The sequence below is a fragment of the Aquila chrysaetos genome, chromosome 14, assembly GCF_900496995.4.
Source record: "Aquila chrysaetos chrysaetos chromosome 14, bAquChr1.4, whole genome shotgun sequence".
Lineage (NCBI taxonomy): Eukaryota > Metazoa > Chordata > Aves > Accipitriformes > Accipitridae > Aquila > Aquila chrysaetos.
In genome coordinates, this window is record NC_044017.1 from 2760683 (window position 1) to 2779915 (window position 19233).

General features: G+C 38.8%; 1 protein-coding gene across 4 annotated transcripts; it reads right to left on the reverse strand.

The window, feature by feature from the left end:
- Window positions 1–9: 9 nt before the first annotated feature.
- LOC115350721 (protein-lysine methyltransferase METTL21E-like) lies at window positions 10–19170 on the reverse strand. Of its 4 annotated transcripts, none has more exons than XM_041128716.1 (6): window positions 18694–19170; window positions 16587–16692; window positions 15585–15669; window positions 4981–5141; window positions 2341–2458; window positions 10–1469 (listed from the first exon to the last, which is right to left on the reverse strand). In XM_041128716.1, exons 1-6 carry the CDS (start codon window positions 18810–18812, stop codon window positions 1045–1047), a joined length of 1014 nt encoding a protein of 337 aa, XP_040984650.1. In that variant the 5' UTR covers window positions 18813–19170; the 3' UTR covers window positions 10–1044. The 4 variants fall into 4 exon arrangements, with proteins under 4 accessions (XP_040984650.1, XP_029892472.1, XP_029892471.1 ...); XM_030036612.2 differs by lacking the exon at window positions 18694–19170 and adding an exon at window positions 17377–18652 and having other exon boundaries at window positions 16561–16692; XM_030036611.2 differs by lacking the exon at window positions 18694–19170 and adding an exon at window positions 17377–18651.
- Window positions 19171–19233: the final 63 nt, after the last annotated feature.

Here is a 19233-nt window from a genome sequence, read left to right on the forward strand (position 1 = left end):
CATAAAAAATGAGGTGTGCAAAGAATCATTTTATTAATCTTCCCAAGAGAAAGTTCTCTGATAGGCTTTCACGGACATTAATCCGACCACTGAAAACAGGAACACGCAGTACTGAGCAGCTAGGAGAAAAGTATTTTGTTTGCCCATACTACAAGACCAAAAAAACATCTAAGCCTGCCCATGCCTCAGCCAGTCAGGCTGGTTTAGTTTTCTACCTCCAGCCACCACCAGCTGGCAGTGCAAAACTCCTCTCTTGATGGCCACTGTCAGTCTTCCATTGTTGTTCCCTGAGGTCCAGATAACTGTCTATTTTTGGAGGGGCAAACCTCCAAGAATTTAAGGTCTTTGCAAAGGGCAGTTGGTGATACACTGTACTCTTCTTATCCAAGACCTTTGTTCAAGCAACAAAGCATTTAAGTCCCTCTTGCCTCATGTGTGCGGCTGTCTGTTGAAGAATCCGTGAATCTAAACAAGAAATGGAAGGCAAAGAAAGCATAATCATTAAATCAAAGGGTAACTAATATATTCTGTCACTTTATTATGACAGTCTATTTCCCAGGGAGGGGGCAGCTCAGCTAATTTAATGTCCTATAAAGGGTATTCAAAGGAAGGATTTACACGACAGTGAGAATGTGGAAAGATCAGATTTAACACCACAACTTTTAAATACAAAGATTTATCATAGTCTTAGGTTTTAAACGATTGGTTGATCTTATAAGATACCATTCAAAGCTGCAGTTGAAAGCTATTGGAAATATTCATTACACGACCCATAACAATAATGGTAAGACTTGTGAAAGTTATCAGTGTTGTCAGCTTAGCACATAAAAGTCAAGAAAACGTCAAAGATACACTTCTGTGTATAAAACTATCAGCAAGTTGAATTTAGGAATTTATTAGGGATGCACTAGGAATCTGATGTTTTGTTTTAGCTATCTCTTAAAATGTCATTCATGCAGGTGTTAGCAGCTACTAACATGGAAATTATTAAAAAGAGAACAAGCTGCAGAACAGCTGAAACTGTCACCTCCCTGTATCTCTCTTTCAGACTGCCAGTTTGGAAGGTCTGGCTTTCATCTTGCCTTTCCTCATTGCCTTATACAAGGTTATGTTCAAGCTGGGGAAATTAGAAATCACCTCTAAGTCAAACAGCGTCTGAAATCTGCCCACAAATTGGTTCTCTTTGTCCAACCTAAATTTCATAGCCCACAGAATAACAGTGTCATTCTCGCACAAGTGATCAAAAGTTAGGAGGAGTTCATCCAAGAAGGGATGGTGGTAAACTACATCAGCAGCCATTATGTAGTCGAAGTGACAGGAAGACCTAGGAAAGTTCTTTTCCAGATCAATTCCCCAAGATAATTCCTTAACACGAGGCTGGTGCTTGCATTTCAGCTTTGTATTTTGGAGAACATTGTGCTGAAGGTTTCCCAGCAGTTCTGGCAAATCAGTGGCAGTCACAAGTGCACCTGTACAGGGAAAAAAACAAATGTAATCTTTGAATATACTTCAAGACTTGAGTAAAAGTCCATTCACAAAAGCCACTGCACAAGGAACTGATTTTACCAGGTAGCTCTCACTGAGGGGAACAGAACAATGTAAATGCTCCCAATAGCTCTTAGCCATTGTGCTTAAAATAAATATTTGGTTCCCAGCAGTTCTACTCTACAGATTGTCACCTAAATGCAGCTGGGGATGGGTGGAGAAAGCAGATATTTACTGCATCTTGATATCATATTGGTTAAAAGTACAAAGAGTGACTAGGGATTGAAGAATACCAGTTACTGACTCCAAGAAGTCAGCATGAGATTTAAGCATTGCCTCTGGTTCTTCCCTTTTCACATAGGAAGAAGCTCTCTCAGACTACAGAAAGCTAAAATTCTGTTAAAATGCAGAAGTCGCTGATCTGGAGAAAACACAACAGTGTCTGTAGCAGAAAAATCAAGTTGCTGATCAGTTGCTGAAAGAAAGTGCTGAACACAAATGGAAAGAAAGTGACCTGGCATCCAAGAGCTGTTTGGTCACTGGAAGGTGATGCATTGGTCATACCTACATCTGGCTTCAACTGGTTGCCACTGACATCCTGAGAGGCCACTAGTTCCTTATTTTGGTTCTCTGTTTAACACTGTTAATGACAACATCGTCTACTGGGACCTCCTTTATTGCATCAATACACTCACAGCTTTACAGAAAAAAAAAATAAAGGAGGAGGTTTCCAAACAAGCCTGTTGGAATTTACTTTTTCCTGCTCTTGGAAGCTTTCAATCAACAGTCTTTTAGAAGAACTGAACCACTTCCTTTGTCCTCCAGTAGAGCATAAGAGCAATGGCATGTACTCACCCAGTAAACTGGCTACTATGGAGACCAACCCAGTTCCAGCTCCAATTTCAATCACATTTTTGTCAACCAAATTGTATTGTTTAGAATTAGTTTCCAAAAAATAACACAGAACAAGAGCCTGTAGGGGAGGGAATCCATGAACATACTGAACAAATGAAATAAATCTCTTCACTAAATATGCATTGTCATTTAAAAGCATGCAAAAAAATTCATGTCTGTTCAAATGAGCAATATTAATTCAAGTGCTCTCCCTAAAGGAGCACAGTTCACCATGATCTTTGAGCTCTATAGGCTGACAACATAAATGCCACAACATGCCTCAATATAGGCTTGCAAAGCATCACAGCGAGAAGGAACAACTGCAATTATCTAATCTGTCATGCTGCATAACATGAGCTATAAAATTCCAGTCAGCAATTCCTGCTTATAACTGCACTTACTTCTGGTTGAGTTAAAATGTGTCCTTCACAAAGACATCTTGATATAAGGACTGCTTGTGAGAGAGAATCCACAACACCCCTTGTTAAACTCTTCCAATAGCCAATTATTTCTAACAATCATTAATGACCACAATGATTCAAAAGGGACCAATATATTTACCCCTTTTCTTCCCGTTCAGTTTTTCAGTTACTATGTGCTTACTTTGTTAAGCTTAGCAAACTTTTATAGCAAACAAAGCCACAAAGAGCCCTCTACAACAGACTCTCTATATATGCATTTATAAACTGTGATTAAGAAGCTTCTTCAGCTTTTCTGCCCTGTCTTATACTGACCAGTGAGTTCTTGTACACTGTTGAAATTGAAATTACTAATTTTATTTCTCTGGCAAAGATAGTTTCCAGCTTGTCTCCCACGTTTTTTCCCATATTTTGATAATTACATAGTCTCCACTGAGAAATATGTATGATGGTTGCCACATCTTTTTGCAATACAGATGACCATTCGGAAAGGTAATTACTAGTGGCTTAGTCTGGCATAGCACAATTACGCTCTTAGTTTTCCTTTTAACCAATTAAGAAGTAGAAGGAAAGGAACAGAAGGACTGTTGACCCAATGTTAACATGCTAGAAATTCAAACAAAGGTTTTGCCTTCTACCTCTTAATTCAGAGCAAAAAGAGTAGGGTCTTTTATGCGAACTTCCATATACCTCAAAATCAACAAAGCTTTGATAAAGAAGTAAGTCTGTGAGCACCAGGACTAATTAAAGCCAGGTTCCTAAAGATTGTGCCTGATGTTTGACTGACATTTAAAACCACATGATATTAAGATTTTCTGTAAGTTATATATATTTCTATAATTTCTTCCCTCAGGGTTCTGCCATACTCTGTTGTTGAAACTGGCTGGCAGGATCAAAATTTCTGTGGGTTAAATTAGGGAAACTTTGAAATCTGCCTTCCTTTCCACGAAACATGCAGAAACTTTATTTTCCTTAAAGTTTCTGCCCTCTCGACAAATTTGGCTGACGTTTTTCGGAAGAGTTCAAATACTGCTGGATGGAACAGGAAGGGAGAACACGAAGAGACACAGAGAGAAGGGTTACCTTCCTTCCACAGCAAAACTGGCTAAACCCTTCCAGAAAAAAAAAGTACAGCCCACGATTTTGTGAGAATAATTGGCCGTCAGCCAACCTTTCCCTGAAGACATGCACTGAGGCCACTAAGAGATATAGCATAAATGACTTGTCCAGGTCTGCTAAGACAAGGAAAATTGTTTGGAGTTCAAAACAGCAGAGTATGCTAACTCTCCTCAGCTGAACTACGGCCTACTTGGCTACATTCTACAGCTGAACTTCTTAAAAATAGTATGATCCTAGGAGGCTGATACTGTTGGGACAGAAATGGAGCCTCCTGGGTTTTAGTCTTCTCCCTCCTATCGGGGCTCCAGGAGATGGTTCTGTTTCAGGGATGTTCTCTGACTGCCGCAAGTGTCAATGGTGCATCGTGACACCTCCCTGCGCACAGTGGTTTCTTTCACTCTTAATTATTTCAAAACAGTCAGTTAGCTGCATTGCACAGATTCAAAACCTTGAAGAAGGCTCTTTGTATGGTGGGTATATTGATGGTTCTTATATCAAGAGCCAAGGACAATGGTTCTCTCCCACTAGATTTCTGGCTGTTTAAGAAACTGAAAGCTCCAGCTGAACCTTTTCCCATGTCTGCGTATTTACAAGGTAAATTTGTTTCTCACATGAGTAGGTTCAGTAGCTTCCATGAGTGCTAATACCTTGTGAGCTCATATCACAGCTGTTTCCGCAACCTGGATCTGCCTGCTATACAGCCATCTGTATTTCAAAATGTACAGAAATGTAATCATCGCAAGACTGCCGTATATCCTTCAAGATATGCTTGTAATTGGCCAATAGGATCAAAAGTTACTGGTAAGTGAGGAGGGGACACAAGATCATAGATCTTGTGTGATAGGGGCACAAAGGAGAAATACCATTTAAGCTTTGAGAACCAGGAATCCATACAAAGTCAGGCTAAATTCAGCTTTGGGATTTGCAGAACAGAGACAGAGAAGCACAGAATGTTTTCCTTTGGTTTACAACACACAACAAAACATATTTATAATGCAAAACAAATTAAAAGTGCTAGCAGACTCCAAAACTAAAAAATAACAATGCTGCATAAATATTGTACCGATAGCCAGACGACCGCCCCGTAACAATCAGTGGCTTCTGTAATTCGTATTTCATGGCCAGCGAAGTGAAAGCCTTCCCAGGCTTTATGAGTTATAAGAGGAGGAAAAAAACGCCTTCTCATGATTTCTGCAACTATCTGTTCATCATCTTCTTTCTCCCCTGGAAGCAAAAGTATAAAAGGTCAAACAGGCTGAGTGGACTGATAATGAAACTACCAATTTATATTGAAAAGCTGATTTGGAAGCAAGAATGTGAATTATGTCTGTGAATAAAAATACATTTCACCATTAATGGTTAGCATGATACATGGGAAGTCTCCTGAATTCTAACTGAAGTTTTCAGTTTATGACTAAATAATTTCCTGTTTGGTGAAGAAGCCAAGTTCATAAAAAGTAAAGAAGTGGAACGTTACCATATATCGCTTTCCATTTCAGCAATCCAAAGGAAATTTTTTAACTTCTCTTTCCCTTCAAGAGCAGCTGCCCTAGTATAGACACTCATGGCCTTATGTGCCCAGATTTTTTATTATTTTCCATATCCTTTTACTGTTCACTTTCCCCACATTATGTTTCTTTTTGACAGTAAACAAAAGGACCCACAGTATCATTTATAAGTCTGTCACAAAACTTGTGAAACAGATCCTAGCAACACAAATTATGACAGACAGGAGCGAAAGCACTAGTGTTGTCAGGAAAGCTTATCCACCCACCCCAACAGAGCCCTGTCAGAGAGATTCTTTCCAGTTGGCTTGATATCCTGAATGCCATCCCTGTTGCTAAGCGAAGGATATTTATGATAGCTAACATAATCCCAGATAACTCTTCTAACAGGAGAAGACTCATTCTTTTTTAGCTGAATACCAAGCCAGTTTCAGTTTTGCCATCATCACACAAAGCAGCACCAAAATGTTACCAAAAAAAAAAAAAAAAAAGTAAGTGAAGCTGTCCAGAGCATTTTCTTAGCGAAGTCTAGAATCATTCCAAGTTTTCACAGGAAATTTGCTTTCACAGCCAACTATGATCTCCTGGCAAATTAGCTAAAGCAAAACATGTTTACAAGCTAAACCTCCTAGAAAGCATGCTAGATATTTAGATAACTGGGTTACCATCTTGTCCAAAGCAGAGTTTCTGTATCAAGCCTGCAGTTACCATCAAAATCACAGATACCAAGATAGGATCTGCATGGAAACTGCAGGCCCAATGGCTATTAAAAATGAAAACATTTGTGTTTTCATCAGCATAAAACACATTGCTCTACCAAAGATTCTTCACGTTTTCTTCCCCCTCAAATCACTGCAGTCACAGGACATGACGGGCTCAAGTGTTGTTATTTGCTCTGCCATATACCTCAGTATTTTTATTGCCATAACCTATTGACAAAGTCTCTCTCCCTTCCTTGTGATAGAAGAACCAAGGAACAAAAGCAGGGATGAAGAAAGAAAGAGATAATACCAAACAAAAACACATCAGGAAGATGCTCAGGCTCATTAGCCAGCGCTTTAAGTTTGCAACTCAAATTACTCTAAGCATCAGAGGAAACCAGAGAATAGCAACAAACAAGGAAGAAAACGCAAAAATCTTCATGTTCAATCTTAGTGTGTTGACACTAAGACATAATCTGAAAGTTAAAAAAACAAACAAAAAACCCCCAACAACAAACAACAACTAACCGACCCACTGTACTCCAACAATTTATTGGGGGGAGGAGAGGGAACGAACCCTAATCATGGGATACAGCAAAATTAGAAATAATGTAATGCATATACTACTGGAAAAAATATAAACAGTATAATTTTATAAAAGTAACTTAAATAAAATAGTCAACACTGAAACTATAATATTTTAAGATGTTAGGAAATAAGTAGTATGTGGCAGCCCAGTACACCTTCTGCAAGCCTCTAATGTTAAGTTGAGAAAACACACATGCGTCACCGTGCCTGCAAGCAGGGTACTCTGCAAAACATGAGTTAAGTGCCAGAGAAATACTGCTCCAGGGCAAAATTAATCTTTTCTTATGAAAGAATTAATATGAAGCTGTCTTATTACACATATCGTAAGTGTATTTAATATATCATCCTGTTTCCACACATACCAGATACAGCCTGCTTTTAATCTTCTTTGATTGCTTAGAGCAGTCTGAGCTTGTTCTGTGATCAGTACTAGCTGTGGAAGTAAAAAGCTATTCCTTCTATTACCTCCCAATTGCAACCATTTTTCTTGATTCTTCCTCCCTTGACATCTGTTTTGGATCCAATTTTGTTGAGAAGCCGTAACTTACTAAGTCTTAAAAAGTTTCTGCCAGAAGATCTATAAAACTTTAGCAGTATTACAGCTACCCCTCTAGTACTCAATAAACATTTCCCACTTATTCCCTACATTATCAGCAATCTTTCTACTTAAGGCTTGCATAGCAGCTACACTAACAGAGTTTGTAGGCCACTGCTCCCTACCTGAGCTAAACTGTCCACACCCCTGAAAGAAGAAACCCAAATCTGCTGATTAATAACACCACATAAATCTTTGGCCATCTTATCCCTTCAGTAATCCTCCAGGTGGGTTATCTGGAGAAGTTTACATATTTTTTATATTTTCTGTCTTCCCCTTAAGAAGATCTTACTATTGTGGAGAATGAAAAAGAGCATATGTTTCATCAGAGACATCATATGGTAGACAGGCTTCAACACCCTAATGAGAAATTTTATCAGGACCAGGATGCTAAAGATTCTGACAAAGAGCGCTGACAAATCAAGAAGTGCAGACTTTTAGTCAGATTTCCTTACTTACATACAAGTTTCCCCTCGTAATGCAAAAGGCACTCTTCTATTTTCTGCTTTATAACTTTCAGAATAACTAAACTTCTTGTGGGACTGCACAAAAGGAAAGAAGTTAATTTTTCTGTAACTGCCTTCAGAGCAGTCAGAACAGAAAAATAACAAACTAGCGGGAAATCTTTCAAGCAACAAGAGAATTGTTATCAGAGTAAGCAAAATCCAAGTGAGATGAAGTCTTTTAATACCTGCAAACATTGAGAAAGTTTTGTTGGTACTTTGACCAAACTAGTTTCTTGACAACAGATGTAAAAAGCCGATAGGAAGTTATTCTCCTGGAAGCATTTATCTCTGTATTAGTCCATAGTCTCTTGCTCAGGAAGAAAAAATAATCTTGGAATTATGACTCAATGAATGGATTTTAATGACATTTTAAAACAACAAGAGCTGACTCATCAGTAGAATAGCATCAGACAAGAGAAGAGGAGGCTTGACTGACCTGGCTTTCAATTCCTGTAAGAATGTAGGTGCCTAGTGGGCATTTCCAGCAGTAGTACTCCAGCACCCATGCTAAACTGTTAGAACTTAAAGGTCTGCTAGGACTGGTTCCTCCCTTCTTCATTTGCCTGGGTTTGACCAGGTGGGTTTGCCCTCACTCCTCTTCTGTGACTTGGAGAGGCATGGAAGTGGTATATACATAGAATGACTTTCCTCAGTCTATTCATCTCTTTGCATGAGCATGTACACACAGAAACCACTGGAGTTTCAGGTGCTAGAACCTTATTTACATTAAGATGGCACAGTCTGATCCTGTTCAGGCAACGTATCAAAACTGAGACAATTTTTGTTGGTGAAACAGATAGCGCTCCTTTGGTCTTGAACTTGTGTTCACAAAGTTCCCAGCCATAGATGCCCCAAATTCTTCTTGAAATAGAGTTTGAATGTCTTTAAGTTTAAGAATTTCTGCTTAATACGTTAATTTCTTACAGCATTCTTTGAAATATTTCAGGTAAAGGATTGTTTATCATAAAAGTCTAATGTCTCTGGAGCATGTTCTTTGAACTCCCTTGATTTTAACTTAATATCAGGGCTGAGGGAGAAAAGTCGTATACTGCTGACACATCTTACACTATATCAACCACATTATTAAGAAAACAGTGTAAACATCATTCTCAAAGGAAAAGCAATCATCGTTATTACAACTGAAATGCGAACATAGTTTTCCAAAGAGACATACTAAATCATGTGGAAGACTGGAGTTGTGAAGTCAGTGGCAGGTTAGTTACAGAAACGCGTGTCAAGCTGCAAAATCTTGCATAGGGAACCAGAGGATTTTGCTGACACATTCAAATGTCAAATGGAATGTTTTATATTAGAACAAAACCTAAAGAAAGAAAAGGACGTGAGTTCTGCTGAGACAGAGTTCAAGTCCTTCAAGTGGGGAAGGGAAGGCAGAAGGAAAATAACTGGAGACAGACTAGGTCAGAATGGACCAAGTTGCAAACTGCAGCATCTTTTTCTATATCAATGAAGCAAATCACACGAATGGGCCTTAGGCAATCTTCATCTGCACACTTTTTGCTTAGAATGAGTAGAAATAGTACCTCTTTTGAAACATGCTACATGATCAGCTGTTCCCTTTACACCAATTGTCTCATAAAACCATGCTTGGGAGCATACAGCTCCATCAGGAAACAGTAGCCTTAAAAATCAGTTGGGTATCTTCCATCAATTAATAGTATATGTTAAAACTCTCACTACATAATTAATGATACTACCTACATTAATGCATTCTCCACTGAACAAAAAGGGAACAGAGCCAGGCACTGTTAAACAGCACTTAAAATGCAGGAAAAGCAGCAAAGACAAGAGGGATGAATTAAAATTCAAATTAAAAAAAAATAGATACCATTGTCTAGATACCTGTATTAAAATGTGGCTAAAAAAGGAAGTAAAATGACCCTTCTGCATGAAAGCTGCAAAGAATATACTAACAGTCAATATCTCCATTTTCAGACTCATTCACAAATAGCACACAGAGTAACAAAACATCCTCCAAGTACTTTGCTAATGGATTAGGACAGCATTAATTCAGAAACAATAGTTTCACCCAATGATTCATCAAAACAACCTACAGGGGAAAAAATACAGATTAGTCTCTTTCAAGTGCTGGCCTGACCCTACTTAATCTCTTGAGGTCAAATGGTGTCACAGCCCAAGGTGATAAGGAAATAAGATCCAGCTGCCTTCTGCTTCTCTCCTGCTCTGATGGATACTCTCCAACTGGCAAAAGGAATGAAATCCAAGCCTTCAGCATGGACTTGACCTGACAAAGTTCAGGCCTACAGCAACATATTCTCCCTTCTTCAGAAGCAGCATACTCTCACCTGTAGAGTTTAGAATTAAAATTTACCATTTAGACTTGTACTTACAAATATTTTAAGAACCATGTATCAACAGCTGTGAAAACATACATGGTTCCTCTAAGACTTCTCAGCAATTGCCTCTGAGTCTGATGAACACAGGAGGACTACCTGTACTGACATTACTGATTGAGTAATGCATGAGAGAAAGTTCCAAGAATTCATGATAGCCAGGACTCTTCAGATCTCCTCATTCTGGACACACAGAACTGAAATCATCCAAAGTAAAGATTCAAGATGTGTTTTACATATATCAAAGTAAAGATTCAATATGTACTTTATATATAATATACATTACATATATTATATATACACACATACACACACATATATATATAAAAAATAGCTATCTATATACCCCAACGTCAAGAAGATACCTACAGAAAGGTCAGTAAGGGAACAGATCTGCAACCAGTTCTTTAACTGTAAGAGATGACTGGAGAAGCGTTACATTACTAGACTGATAGGAATCATCAGAAGGTAGCCCTGTGAATCCATCTGGGTATTTCTAATGGCTCAGAAGATTACCCCAAATCTACATTAGGTCCCAATTCTAAGGGACTCTGGAGTCTCACAATTTTTACTGAGCTACTAACATTTCAGGATCAGAGCCCTGGTCTTGCAAGCATTACAGATGGCTCCTTGGAAACATACACAATCCTGAATCACAGAACAGTCCCCAAATTCCAGGTGGTATCACTTTAGTATCTTTATTTCATTCCACTAATTTCTATTTCATTTCATTCCATTCCAACCTAAGGACCCTTAAAGGAAGAGGTTAGGATGGAAATCTAATCACGCCCTTGACTTTCCAGAAGTCAGATGTAACCTACACCTTTCTAAGAATATAAAGCAAAGTACTGTTCCAGTACTTATCTAAACTACATGGTTAATTTTTCCTTACTTCATCCCTACCTACAAAGAGGGAAATGATCATGTAACTGAGTGTAGGCATTCTAGTACGTTCATTACAAGCTCAACCTGCTGAAGTGACGGCAATGACAAGGTATATTATATTGATTAATCTGAGATACTACGTCAGGGTAATTTAACGCTTGAAACTTTATATTTTGAAATGCAGAAATACAAAACTGCCACCCACGAGCAGCCTCTTCTCAGCCAAGAGACAAGATGCACTTTAGCTCGGAGGATGAGGAGACAAGAACAGGAGAGGGGTATGCTCACAGTATCCAGTCTACGTATTTACCCAGGCTTGAGAGGTACATTTTCAATTTGAAATTCACACCACTGATATCCCAGCCCCATCCAAGTCACAGGTCATCAAAAACCATTAGAAGGCTGAAAATGGAAGCACCTAGTCAGATTATCTCATGAACACATAATGAATTCAAATGTGCGAAGTACTTCCCTTATTACTTCATCACGTTTGTCTGTCATTGAAAACATCTTCAGGTCTAGACTCAGCAGCTATTTAATCTCTAAAGATAATGAAATTACTTCCCTTTGACTACAAAAGCAGACTGTGTTCTTAAATTAGATGGTCTAACGTACATTATAAAAGGCCGACAGCCAATTTCCTGATGGATAGGACGGCTCTGGATGAGTAATTTAGACACTGTAAAACATTGTCTAGTCTAATCTTTCACATACATTACCTTGCCCGGTCAAGAGGGCTTTGTGCCATTGAAAGCTCTTACTTCCTTGTAACGACATGCCAGAACACGCCAGGTACCACAGCCAGCAGAACAGAAGGGACTCAACAAAATGCCTCCCAATTTTCGGCTACCAATAATTCAGGATTTCTAAAATATTTCTTTGAGCAAAGGACCTGAAAGTAACTTAACACCACCAATCCATGCAAACCTACCACCTTTCTCGTGTGGCAGTTGAGAAATATTTAATTTATTGTTGAAATGCAGCTACTGCAAAGGGGAAAGATGTGAAAACAGGAAAGACAGGCACATGGCTGAGAGGGAAGTATATGTTACAGACTTCTCTACAGAGTTAATCCATGCCTTGATTATTTGGGTATTGCCTCCAACTTCTGTTCTATCCATATACAAGAAGTTTCTATTTTAGTTTAGTCTTCAGCAAAAGCAGGTCTACTTGTTGGGGGGAGAGAAAAGGAACAGAGAAGTGTTAATTCAAATTAGTACACCTGATGTTTACTACAGTATTTGAATGCTGCCACTTTCAACAAAAGAGCTCAGAGAAAAGTTCCTATAAGATAGCCAAGAAGTAAATTCAGAGAAGAGGTATTTTTAGACTATTCTGATTTGCTGTGAAGGTGCTGTTTAGCTCTAGTCACTCCTTAATTGGGTTATACTCAAGTCTTATTCCACACTACCTCTATTAGTCTTTTAGTATTTGAGGACAACTTGTTGCATAAGAGGAATAGAATTTGAGTTCTGGTATTTCAGGTCAATCCTGCAGTGAAGAAAAAAAAGATGGTAAACTAATGGTGTGAATTCCATGAGTTTGGGGGTTTAATGCTTTTAACATAAGAATTAATGGAAGAGGTTGTTTGGTTGTCTCTTTTTTTAAAGACAGAAGCATAAGTCAAAGCCAAGAGACAAAAAAACAGGAAGATGAAAGAAGGGAAGGCAGGTGGTGGGAAAATACAGCAAAAGCATAATTTCTATATAGTATAAATAGGCTCGTTTTTTAACCAGCACTGTTAATTGCAAAGTCCACAATATAAAGAATGATTCAGCAATTTAAGCACTCAGAAAATGGAGGAACTGGGTGCTGGACCTTCCTCAGAAGGATTCAAATTCACAACTCGCCCGAGGGCTGCTTCCCTTCCCCTCCATCACCAGAGGTGGGCCATCAGGAAACCAGGATTACAAGAATCACGTTAGAAGGACAACAAGCAAGGAAAAGCCCAGCTATTGGGCACTCAATTGTAAAGAGGCGGAATTGGGCTCCACGCTCTGGTCCCAGGATGTTTTTCACATTTTATAGCAAAGTCTTTGAAGTCAGTGGAAAAGCGTCAGTGGGGAAGGGAGTGAGAAAGGTAAGAAGCGTCTTTAGAAGTAAACCAGGAAATAGGAATGAGACACTAAGTCACTCTCTCTTCCCAGCTGAATATCTTGACTTCTAAGTTACAGGGTTAGGCTGGTTCTCCCTTGCCTCCATTCCAACTATGTCCCATTTAAGGAACCTTTCTGGACTCCACACAGAGACTTGAAATGATGGCAGGAGTTGTCATCAGTTAGGACATCTGTCAAGCAGGGTGAGTAGGAGGAGTGTGTCCCTTCTAAAATGCTGGGAGATATGTGAAGGTTACCAGGTCAGCATTTTCTCAGATATTTATGGATTAAAAACTGAGCCCTGGCCAAGTGAAGTGAGACGATGGAGTGTCAAGGACAAGCATGCCTTGCAAACTTGCTCTCCTACTTTTGTCTCAGAGATAAAATTATTCTGGAGTGAATTTAAATAATATTGACTGTGGTAATTTAGTATCCCAAGAAATTAAGACAGGATTGGCATCTCAGAAGAGTTTAGCCAAGGAGAGTTAAAGATAATGATCAAGAAAAATCATGAAAGGAAAGAATAGAGACATCTAACGATGCAGGTGTGATGGACAACTGATTGGATAAAGACACCAGAGGAAAGATGAGACTGGGTGAGGATCTACCTGTGAGCTGAGAACCAGTAGTAATGGGAATCATGAACAAGAATAAGGAGTTTTAACCTGGAGAACCTGTGACAAGCCAATTAAGAAGGAAAGGGGAAAGCACAAGAGCTCAGACTGGAACTTGCAGAGAAACTGAACTGGAATAAGAACCCTGAGAAACAGAGACTGAGACTGGGTAGGTGAAGTTAATGAAATGGGAATGGGGAAGGCGGTAGAGGAAAAGAATGGGAACAAGGAAGGCGCAGGCCCAGGGTGATGGAGCAGGTTAAGTCTCCGTGCAGCAGGTTTGGCATCCTTCGCCTCCAGAACCTGGCATTGAATTTAATATGCCAAAGCCTAGTGTCAGATGAAACTGTAAAGATATCCCATTCTCCATCCATGTCTCCTCATCCTCTTAAACTAGTGTTTCTAGACATGGAAGAGAACCACCTGCTACTGCTATCAACACAGTTACTCTGTTAGCTAAGTGGAATATATTTCTGTACTTGGTCTAAAGATTCTGCCCTACCAACTAATTTTGCATACATTGACATAATGTCCCAGAACTCAATGTATTTTCATAATTCAAAAGCTAAAAAAATTACATGCAGACTCACTCCTCCCCGCCCTGAATTCTGCATGAAGAGAGGATCAATATTAGAGAGCCAAGCTTGCAGAAGCATAGAAATGCCTGTGCAACTTTACCCCAGCCCTCACGTAGTACGGAATACATAATGACAGTCATCAATATTCCAGTCTTTAGTCATTCTATCTTTAATATTTATACTTCTAGATATTTCTTCCCCCAAGAATCATGCTTCATTGCGTAGGATCAACTTGAGCTCTTTGTTCAAGTTAGAATTACACAATAGGAAAGGGAATTGCATTAAAGAAAATCTCCAGATTAAGGCACTTGAACACTGCTTTATGGAACAGCAATCTATACCAATCCCTATCAGCCATCTTCTTGTGCAATGTCAGATTTCCAGAGAAGGTCATCAATTCGGGGTACTTTTTAAAGTATTCAAAAGCAAAACAACAAACATTAGTTTCACTAAGCAGATAATTAGTTTTAAGTATTGCCATCATGCCCAAAGCTTCACCTTGCCTCACTGAACAGGTAGCAAAGCAAAGCCGGACACTAAGCTCTCTTGAAAAAGCAGAAGCTCAAAAGCCTGGCTCTACATGAACCAAGACTCAGCTGAGATTTTAAACAAAAATATTAAGAAAAACTAAATAATTTTTAAAAAAACCCTCCTTCTTTCGCATTCAGCTGTAGAACGCAACTAGATCCCACCCCAAAACAAAACACACACTTGCCCTAAAACCTTGTATACTCCCGGTGACCCCTAAAAAGGGGATTACTCATGACGCTTTAGGATCTTGAAAGATGTGCAACCATGAGCTTGCTTAACAGAAAAAGCTGCCAACAGCCCCTGAAGGTATTTGAAGATTAAGTTTGAGGCTGTCTAGACAGAAACCAAGCTTGTAATAACCAATTCTCCCTAATTGACACCCCGCAAACAAACCTCTCCTGAATAGCTTCATCGTAGTCACAGCTTCATTCCCTGGAACCAGTTACAGGCAAGACGCCAGGCACTGGTAGGAAACTGCCAGGACCAGAGTATGCCGGCATAGCAGATACTTACTGCATAGCTAGAATACTACAACAGCGCTATCTGTTGTATTTTCTGTACAAGTGCCATAAACACAATTCTTCAGAAAAAAATGAATGAGAAGATAGCTCATTGTCAGCAAGACACCTTGTTCCTTATACTTAACAATATTCCTAAGTGCAACAAGAAAACACAGTGAAATAAGAAACATTTTACCTTCTTGTCTTTCCAATTCTCTTATCAGTTCATTTTGTAGATGACTATGTTGTGATGACGTCAAATCCATACTATGCCACAAAACCTGGGACAGAGAAACACAAGCCTGCCTGAATAAAATTACTTTATTTCTTTTTCCCCACATAACACTTCTCAAAAAAATTAAAATTATTTTTACATGTATTATGCTATAATTTATTTCTATTGATAATAAAGACATGTAGACACATAGATATCAGTATTCAAAGCATAAAAGAACCAGAAGCAGCAAACTAGCTCAACTGTTCTACTCTCAAAGAGGGGAAAAAAGCAAGCTGAATTAAAAAAAAAAAAAAAAGTTTGATAAATGTTTAAAACTATTTTATGATATTTTAAAATTAGAATCAATTCAAGTCAGGGTTAGTAGGCTTATAAACAATTGAAAGGAAAGGTAGCAACAAATGTCTGAAAGAAGAAAAATTGCACCAAAAGGATCTAATCTTGCTTGAATTACGTGGCTTGGAAGGAACAACCTATTAGCAAAAGTTGCTCATCAGAATAAGTAGGAAGCAGGAGCTATAGACAACATGCAGAATAGAATGTGTATGTGCCTATACAGACAGACACAGAACATGCAGACTTGGGAGAAAAAAAAGTAATAGGAAAAGTATGACAGAGGCCAATACAATTTTCAGCTGTCTGCAGAAAAGCAGACAGACAACCAATAGTCTCCAATTCTTGATATTTTACAATCAGAAACACACTGAGTTCAAAGAAAAAAAGAAAAAAAAAAAAAATCAGTGCTCTGATAATTTTTAAAGCTCTTGCATTGTTATATGGAAATTTCACTGATTTTTGCAGGAATGGTTACAGACAGCATACAGTTAATAATCTACAGATGTCTAAACACCCAATAGGGATGGAATTAAATAAGGCAATGGGTGAAGGAGTATCTCTATCTAGTAAAAAAAAAAAAAAAAGGCAAGTAAAAACATACGCTGAATATCAAGAAAAGTTCCTCACAGTGCAAAGCCTTAGGCAGGTTTTCCTCTCAAGGCTTCGGAAAGAGGACAGTATAGAACAGCCCTGCCTTCTTAGAAAGGATGCACCATATTCTCTTGACTTCACCCTACAAAAGGCATACAGGTTCAATGTTTAACCTTATCATCACAATGCCAGCAGGCATTAACCTATTTGAAGGTGGAAAATAACTTATGGGGCTTCTACACATCACTGTAACTTGTAGAACAAAAATACTGCTATTATAGTTATGTCTACCTATGAACTTAGCAACAGTAACACCATTACATGGGGAACAGAAAAGAGATTCAATGGGATTCAAAGTCTTTGTATGCATCTTCAGGGTAACAGGTAGCATTAGAAACTACTGCGACATTGAGCAGTAAATGTTACACACATCCATCAGCTTGTCATCTACCTCAGAAGTATAAAAAAAGACAAATTTTCTTCCCATTAGAAGATAAAAATAACAAGTTAATAATCAATCCTTTTGCATTCTGAAGGACAAGCAATGTTGCACTATAAAATCATCCTTAAAGGGAAAACCTTTGTATTTTGTGGTTCTCTATGTTTTGGGGGTTTTTTCCTTCTAAAAATATCCTTTGAGGTACGCTGAACGACACAACAACCTGTCTGACTTCAACCTATGAATGCAGGAGTACTACAAGCAACTAAACAGTGCAGAACAGCTCAGTTGCTGATTTATGCTGTTTAAAGTAAATGACACAAAGTAATTTAAAGACACAGACAAGCAAAATACCACTGGCATCCGCTGCATTTCAGTCAACATTACCTGAAACTCCTGCAGCTTTCCAAAGATGGTACTCAAACAGAAAAAATCCTTATCTGCCCGGTCATTTCCCTCCCGGGCAGAAGTGTGCTCTGAAGCGTGTGTCACGCATTGCCAACATCCCCACACCAGAAGCAAGAATAAACCCCGACAGCTGCAGCCGGAACACAACACGGGCACCGCGTCCCTTGCGTAAGGGAGCAGATTTCGTAACAGCAGTAGGCACCCCCTCAAGGGAGCTCCAACCAACAAAGTAACCAACTTTGTGTGGTTTTCACAAAAATAAGACAGTGGCACAGTGTTAGCAACCACTCACTGTCACTAAAAAGTAACCGCAGAGCTAAATATCAGTCTTGAGAGTCAAAGGGGTCTTCCACGCACCGAGCGCCATTTACAAAGGGGCAGGGGGGCATTTGTGGCAGGGGTATATAAATGCCTGCTCACGTTGGAATGCAGAGCTGTAACAAGGTACACAGCCCCAAAAATCCTAGCACAGTTTATCCCACGAGGCAGCCATCAACGTGCATAACCATACACATACCACTCCTCTTTTGTAAATACAAGATGTACATTCGCTCAACAAATCGCAACCACTTACTGCCATGGGGAAAAATACAGGTGTCTTTAAGACTTCTCTTATTTAGACTGTAATCAATTCAGGACAGGAACTGTCTCCTCCTTTATCCAGTTTTTAGCAAAATTAGGCTTCAACCTCAGCTGGGGTTTCTGGGTGCCATTGAAAAATAATAAATTATTGTACAAAATACTAAACAAGCCCCACGGAGAATTGAAGGTCTCTGTACTTTACCATGCTTGGCAGAAGAAATTAATACCTCTTCTACATTCAGAAACTATCAAACAAATCACCAAGACCTGACCTACACTTTTAAAGCAAAACTGAGTAATACAGAGTGACTTACAAAACACTGATTTAAAGTGGCTGTTCAGGCTGAGAATTTGCTTAAAAGATGATCATCTTTTACAAAAGTAGTGTCACAAGGGATCATTTTTGCCCAGTAAACACTGTACATGAAGTATTACACTCCCAGCAACTAAGGGCCAAATCCTACCCAGTTCACCTCAGCCCTTCACCCTTTTAGGGGAGGCTAATGTTTCATATGGAACTTACCTGTATGGACTTGGACTTTCAAACAATGGAACAATGAGAAATGAAGTAGAAATAGTAAATGGGAAGATAAAAGAAGCAAGACAGAGGACTACAATGTAATGTAAGAACCCAAGTAGGACTGGCAGCATTCAGTGCTTTTCCATCTTAATTCACAGGAGCTATAAATAAATTCTACACATTGTTTCTCTCACAAATTAATCTGACATGAGTGCTGCAACCAGCAGGTACCTCTGAACATCACTTCTGCAGCCAAATTCTGTCTTTGGACATGGTCACATAACTCCATTTCTAGAAACACAACATTTAACATTCAGAATGTGAACAATTATAGCACCTCAGATTATATAAGGACTTACTGTACTGTATGATTTTCCGAGGGCTTACACTGTCTCATGAATGGTTCAATAAGCAACGTTACTTTGAGCACAAAACTTTCGGGACAGGCATAGTGAAGGGAATAAAGAAAACAACACTAACTGAACTAATCTTCCTTCTCTCAGCACCTAGAAATAATCCAAGTTTCTTTCAAAATTTCATTTAAGTTTGAAGTTAAGGAAGCAACAGATTGTGTGTGATTTTTAACAGCTATCTCACCTCAGTCAGAATACAAGTAAATGGGCATCACATTTTGGCTCAATTTTAAAATCTCAAAACAGAAAACTTATATCAAGTCCAATGTAGGTCTTCATGAGTAAATGTGATAAAATTATTTATTTCCATCATTTAAAATC

Bases quoted from the DNA above. Each gene is read 5' to 3' on its own strand.
- LOC115350721 (XM_041128716.1), bottom strand. From the start codon at position 18,812: ATGTTAAATGTTGTGTTTCTAGAAATGGAGTTATGTGACCATGTCCAA. The intron at 5,142-15,584 runs GTAAAATGTTTC...TTTTGCTTCCAG, and splicing joins AGAATTGGAAAGACAAGAAG to GGGAGAAAGAAGATGATGAA. The intron at 1,470-2,340 runs GTGAGTACATGC...TTCCCTGTACAG, and splicing joins CATAGTAGCCAGTTTACTGG to GTGCACTTGTGACTGCCACT.